At 34.3% G+C, this 7,103-nt stretch overlaps 1 protein-coding gene across 1 annotated transcript; it reads right to left on the bottom strand.

The window, feature by feature from the left end:
* Positions 1-510: 510 nt before the first annotated feature.
* On the bottom strand, positions 511-3,733 carry LOC116010654 (DNAJ protein JJJ1 homolog). Its single transcript, XM_031250144.1, has 4 exons — positions 3,122-3,733; positions 1,352-2,674; positions 1,008-1,066; positions 511-923 (listed from the first exon to the last, which is right to left on the bottom strand). The coding sequence occupies exons 1-4, from the start codon at positions 3,605-3,607 to the stop codon at positions 866-868; spliced, it is 1,926 nt and encodes a 641-aa protein (XP_031106004.1). The 5' UTR covers positions 3,608-3,733; the 3' UTR covers positions 511-865.
* Positions 3,734-7,103: the final 3,370 nt, after the last annotated feature.

Genomic DNA, 7,103 nt, shown 5'->3' on the forward strand with positions numbered 1-7,103 from the left:
GAAACTAAGGTTGCTGCCTTGCCGAAAATTCCAGTCATCCTCAACTAGCTGGAAGGAACACTGGAGAAGAAACAACTACATCGGGGGAGTTCGTCTGTCGCCGATCGTCTTCATCGAGAAGCGGAGGTCGTCGCCGGTCATTAGCCATGTCTCGTTGTCACACCACCATTACCAAAACTGCAATTCACCGGAGAAGCAGCTCTAGTCGTCGTCTGAGCTATCACCGCCGGGAAAGGGGAAGTCGATGGTTGCCTGCCTCTATTTGAGCTCACCAGGGAACAAAGTCGCCGGAATCTGCCAAAGCTTATGTGGCAGAATGTTTAAGGCCTATTTGCACCTTTTCCCTATATTATTTTAACCTAATATATTTTTATATTTACAAATAAATCCAATATATATATATATCAAACCCTCAACCTGGCCTATTTCCACCCTACTTGAACCAAACAAAAGTACTTGAATAGTTAAACCAAACACCCCCCAAATATTGCATGACAGGCCATGACAGGATTCAAGACTCCAAAATTTTGGTAGAATTAACTTTTGTGCGAGTACAAAAAATTGTCAAAATTAAAATAAAACATGTAAAAACATATCTATGTGCAATGAATAATTTAGTACACATCAAAAGAAGAAAATATTTTTTTCTATGCCAAAGCTTCTCTCCATAGGCATCAGTGTAAATGGTATTGGCGGAGTGTTGTTAAGAGGACACCCGGGGGTTTTACTCAACCCTATCACTGTGACAAACAAAACCTTATTAACTCTTTCCCAGAATTAATAGCCTACTGTAATACAAGAATGATGAATCATAGGGGCATCAACTCTGATGAATAAATTGATGATCCACCAAGCAATTAAAGTATTATCTTGTCTTGAGCGCAGCATGTCCCGTCTCTCCCAAATGCTTATGCAATTTATTCCTGTCATGGTGGAGAAAATGGAGTGTAAATAAGACACAGTACAAGGATATAGTACCTAGATCGCAAAATATTTGTTATACAAACCTTGATTCAAATTCTTCCCCACATTTCTCACATGCATTGCCAGAAACTTTTGAGGTTGTCTGCAAAAACAAGAAACATACTGGAATCAGAATATTATATACCCCTATTTATAGGTACAGATACATCAATGGGTTTGGCCTGGCCTTGTAGCCTATATACTCATCTCGGGGGTTCAAGCCCTAGAACTTCTTCTCTAAAAACAGTACATATTTTCCCCTTGATGTAATATGGGATAGCAATAAGATTGCAAAACTGAAGCTGGCCACAATATTATTTTAACTTTACTCTCATAACAAATGAAAAATGGATTATATTCTTCAAAAGGCAAAATGAAAAGTGTCTACCTTTTCCTTCCTTCCCTTGGAAGCATTCTTTGATTTGGTATTATTATCCTTCTTTGAGTTACCTCTCTTGTTAACATGCCTTGGAATCTTATCAATCATTTCTGATGAATCATCTTCTTTTCCATCAGTCTTTGCTTTGGGTGACCTTTGGACATCTAAGTTCTCAATATATCCAGTATTTTTCTCCGCCTGGCCAAGTTCATCCTCATTAAGTTTCATTTCTTCTTCTGCGATTCTATCTCCATCAGTCTTTGCTTTGGGTGACCTTTGGACATCTAAGTTCTCATCATATCCAGTATTTTTCTCCGCCTGACCACTAGGTTCATCCTCGTTAAGTTTCATTTCTTCTTCTGCTCTCCTATCTCGTTGCTTACGGGATCCCCTTTTCCTCCCATTACTCTTCAGATTATTATATTCCATGAAGTCCATCTCATTGTCATCACTTTCAATCTCAGAGTGGCGATTGGAAACCGCATTTTTCCTACTTCTATGGCCAGACACCATAGCTTCAAGAATACTTGCTTCATCATCATCCGACCCTGATTCAGCTGCAGCTCCCTTTGAATCCTGACCATCACTAGTATTTCCAGCTTTCCCAGCAGTTTCAAATTCTTCATCATCATCATCATCACCACTCTTCCCTAGAATTCCAAAACTACCCTCAAATTGCTCCCCCAACTCGTCAATAGCATCATCTGTTGCTGAAAAATAACCACTTTCATCAGCCTCAGGTGTTGTCTTTGGCTCTTCCTCCTCCTCCTTCCTTCCATTGACATCTATTTCCTCAAATTCTTTGTCCTCACCACTGAAAGCCTCTCTTAATGCTGCAACTTTCTCCTTATGCTTCTTAGACTGCTCATGATTTTTCCATTGCTTCTCACTCTTGAATTTCTTCCCGCACGCTATGCAGTATAGCTCATTTCCTTCCTCTTTCCCATCATCCTCTTCCCATGTTTCCACAGCTTCATCCTCCACATCCTCAACCTGAGTCCAGTCAGGTTCCTCGTACTTCTTTGCCCTCTCTTTCTTAAGCCTCTCTAACTCCTTCTTCCTAGCTTGCTCTTCCTCTCTCTTCCTCTCCATCTCCTCGCTCCTCTTCACCTGCATGTCAATTACCCTCTTGTCTCTCTTCTTCACAAACTCTGCCAATCCTCTAACTGTCTCATTGTACTCCCTCCGTGCCTTTTTCCTCAACTTTTTATTCTCATCCTCCATGACTCTCCTCGACTTTCTATTTATTCCTGCCATCGCATCGTACTGATCAACCCAGCAGAAATCCATCACCGTCGTAAATCCCAACCAATAATTATAGAAAGCTGTCACCTGCATAGTAACAATGCAGATTATTATTATCACCATTTGTAGTATCACAAAAAACAAATTAAGAAATATTAGTTTCATGATCAAATTCCAAGCTAGAACTTCATCTCATTTATGATGGCCATAAGGCTATTGCCATTTGCCAATTGGGAAGCACTTAACTGAAACACTGATGAATTTAAATAATTTGTTTTCATAATACTTTTTACGGAAAAGCAATCCAAAAGAAAACAGCAAGAAATTCCAAACAGACCTATAATCAGGCATACTCCTTATAATGAAGTCATATCAATAGAATTGACAAATAAATGTGAGGTTGAATAGATGCAAATTGAGATAATAATCAGAATTATAAATATGGAAACAAAATGCAGCTATGCTAGATTTGATGAACGTGAAATATGATACTCCATATATGAACACAATACAGAGAGGGAGGATGCTGCATGCCTGAGCATAAGGACAATTCGAATTTCCCATGAGCGGAGCTTCCTTGGGAGGGTTTAGACCCAACGTCTTCGCAAAATTCACTTCATTATGATAAACTTTATCAAATACGTCAGCGTAAACTTTGTAGAATCCCTTGCCGGTGTCTGAAAAACCGGAGTAGACAGAATTGGAGAAGAAGGAGAAGAGGTTGGGGACAGAGCCAAACTTGGAAGAGCTGTTGGGGCCGGAAGTTGAACTCGAGAATAGGATCTTGGAGCGATTGGAGTCGTACCAGGAGCGCTCGCGCGGGTCGGAGAGGACTTCGTAAGCATTTACGAGCTCCTGGAATGCGGCGGTGGCTTCGGATTCAGGGACGCCGGATTGGACCAGCTTGTCCGGGTGGCGCTGCAAAGCTAGTTTCTTGTAAGCGGAGCGGATTTCGTCGGGGCTGCAGTCTCGGCTCACGCCGAGAACCTCGTAGAGGCATCGCTTATCTGGCGACGCCATTGGAGAGAAATACTGATCGGTCGGCGACGGTTATACTAGGGTTTTAGATCGGGGAAGACGATGCAAAACGAACTTCACTTCACTGTAAAAATAAGGTATCGTCAAAACAGAGCTCCCAATGTAGGATTTAGGAATTACGGGGCATGTCGTTTCGTAAACGAATTACAAATATATTGATCACTATTCGTTAATATTAAAATTTCAAATTTGATTGGGAATCGAAATATATTACATTCTACTATTTTCCAATGTTTATTTTTAAATAAATACTTCAAAGTATATTAATACAAGATTATATATGAGATATTTATGCATATGTAATTGAATGTTAAAAAAATATATATGAATGCAAGATAATATATGAAAGTTTTATTATAATTGTCACTAAAATAAATATTTGCAATTTTATAAAAATGATAATCTAAATACTTAATTTAAAAGTAATAGTATAAATAAATACTACTTTTGGTAATAAAAAAATTTATAGATTTTAAATTATATTAATAAAGAAATACGATTTGCGTGAATTATTATGATGTAGTCTAAAAATATTACGGGATAGTTTTCCGCTTCAATTTATTGGATTATTTGAATGTCTTCTTTGTCAACAAATCCTCCCCAAGTAGTTAATATGATTTGCTTCAAAATATTTTTAAAAAGAAATTTCTATGTTATTAATAGAATACTTGGTAAATAAATATATAACATTATTTTGTATTATAACTTTGATACGGAATATTTAATTACAAGATAGTGTAAAAAGAAAAACAATGAATAATGTAATTAATATAATTAATTAATGAATTGAAGGTAGAGAATCTTTGCATTGTAGAAAATAAAGACAATATAACTACGGAAATTATATCAACATATTCGTAGTATATGTTTAACAATTATGCCAACTCTGATTGGGATGTGGTTCGAACCTAAGACCTTTCTTATAAAATTAATTGGTAAGTTAAAAGTTAACAAAATATTGGGTTACTAAAATTTATACTACGGAATGTGTGGTTATTTAAAGGAAGAAAATAATATAATAGACGGTAAATAAGGAAAATCATTAAAAAAAAATATTTTTTGAAAACTCATAAAAAAATTATTAAAATCAAAATAATATGGATCATTCGTTTAAGTAAAATAATTACTACCAACATTTTTTTTTCTCGTTAGACCCCTAACTTTATTGGCTCTTATTAAGATGGTAGATTGTAGATTTGAATATTAATTAGTTTTTTTTTTCAATTTATCAAATAAATTACGATAAAATGTAATAAAATCTTATATTTATATATCATAAAATTATATATTAATATATTAATCAAGAATCACATTACAATAGCGACAAAAAGTCAATCATCAAATTCATAAATTAAATACTAGAATAAGAATTTCAAGTTTGCATTAAGCTTCAATATCAAGCTAAAAAGAAATTCAATCAAATCCATAAATTAAGTACTACAATGACAACCACAACTATACTTCAAATATCTTCCAACTTTGTACGTAAGGGTAGCCCAAGTGGTAAGAGAGTTACCCTATGCTGGTTTACCTCCTTGTGGGGTTTACCTCGTTAATCCAAAAAATATAATATTATATCATCCAACTATCATGTTCGCAATATGACATAAACTAGTTCTTCTCCCACCTACAATTAAAAAAGAAAATTAAAATACCATATTCGCAATATGACATCAACTAGTTTTTCTCCCACCTACAATTAAAAAAAAAATTAAAATATCATCCAACTATTATGTTCGCAATATGACATCAACTAGTTCTTCTCCCACCTACAATTAAAAAAAATTAAAGTTAAAATTATTATCATTCAATCAATAAAATATACTAAATTATTAAAGTAGAACTTACATGTGTCATAGTAGGCTTATTGATCCTATCATTCAATCAATAAAATATACTAAATTACTAAAGTAGAACTTACATGTGTCGTCATAATAGGCTTATTGATCCTATGAAGTTGACGAACCCGATCAGGATCTAAACCTCGGGTACCTGTGCTAAATGTAACTTCTGATGCCACGATGATAATTGGAATAGCTAAAACATAACGTGTTAATTTAGACAAAATATTGAACTTCAATTCATGAGATTTTCACCAAGCTAAGGCATCAAATTCAGAGGCTACTACACCATTAGGGTTGTGCAAGATCCAAAAAATCTGACCAACCTGCCCGACACGACAACCGAAAAGGAGAGAACTGACCCGCTCCGTATCGGAAGTGAAGCATTTGACCCACTCTGTGTATTAGTCGGCCTATATATTTTCAGGTAGGGTTAGGGAGTTAGCCACCCGACTCGCCCGAATATTCGAAATAAGTTAGGGTTAGGGTTTTGATGCATTCCATACGACGTCGTTTGTAATGTTTATATATATATATATATATATATATATATATATATATATATATATATATATATATATATATATATATATATATACATACATACATACATACACACACACACACACATATGTAGTCCGGGTTTCACCCATTCTGTCCATTTTGAGTTTTGAGCGCAGTCGCATCTCGCCATTTCTCTCTTCTCTCTGATGTTCTCGACTTCGCTCTTCAAAGTCTTGTCTGTTCTCTCGTGAATCTCTTCGCTTTTGTGATTTGTGCTTAAACTCTTAAAATGCATGTAAGTATACAGTATGGAAGGTTAAAAGTTGATATTATGGAATTGTTGGTGGAAGTATTGTCCTTACAGGCTAGTTTACTAACTGGAAATTTTTTCCAGTTTTCTAGAAATTTTAAAAATTAGAGAACAGAAAACAGAAAACATGTTACTAGCACAATTTTCCATTTTGAAAATAGGAACAATACTAAAAACTGTTTTCTAAATGGAAAACAGAATCATCTATCATCTATTAGACTATGGGTCACACTTGTGTGAGACCGTCTCACGGATCCTTATTTGTGAGACATGTCGGGTCGGGTCGAAGTAATATACAAATGTCATACTTATATGTTCAAATATAATACTATAACCACATTTTCACCATTATCTACTTACATATATTTATTCATTACTATGATTACATTCATTATCATATTCTTTTACTTATCATCATCTTCTATCTTTTTTTACTTGCATTACTTATTTAAGCATAACTTATTTGCTTATGCTTAAAATTATACATCATTCACATTATCAAAATTAAAAATTGAAATCTATACCACACTTTATATTTTGATTGAACTCAATTGATTATTGGTTCGGATATTTTTAATTATGTCATATCGAATACAAGTTTGGTCCAAATACCGGATATAGAAATTTCACATATATTATTATATTAGAATTCAAAATAAAAGTTATATATTATATACATATCATTCAAATGAATATATCCAAAAATATTTTAAATATTAGCTCAAAAAATATTAATGTTATCTAAACTAAATTTATGTAAACTTAATAGCTTATTGGTTCTGATATATTTTTAGTTATGTTATATACAAAAATAAATTTTATT

Source organism: Ipomoea triloba, chromosome 2 (genome assembly GCF_003576645.1).
Source record: "Ipomoea triloba cultivar NCNSP0323 chromosome 2, ASM357664v1".
NCBI lineage: Eukaryota > Viridiplantae > Streptophyta > Magnoliopsida > Solanales > Convolvulaceae > Ipomoea > Ipomoea triloba.

What these genes read in the sequence shown, in the direction of transcription:
- LOC116010654 (XM_031250144.1), bottom strand. Translation starts at nt 3,607, where the DNA reads ATGGCGTCGCCAGATAAGCGATGCCTCTACGAGGTTCTCGGCGTGAGC. An exon ending in CGAATTGTCCTTATGCTCAG is followed by an intron (nt 2,675 to 3,121) that starts GCATGCAGCATC and finishes GTTACTATGCAG; the next exon opens with GTGACAGCTTTCTATAATTA. An exon ending in GGGGAAGAATTTGAATCAAG is followed by an intron (nt 924 to 1,007) that starts GTTTGTATAACA and finishes CCACCATGACAG; the next exon opens with GAATAAATTGCATAAGCATT.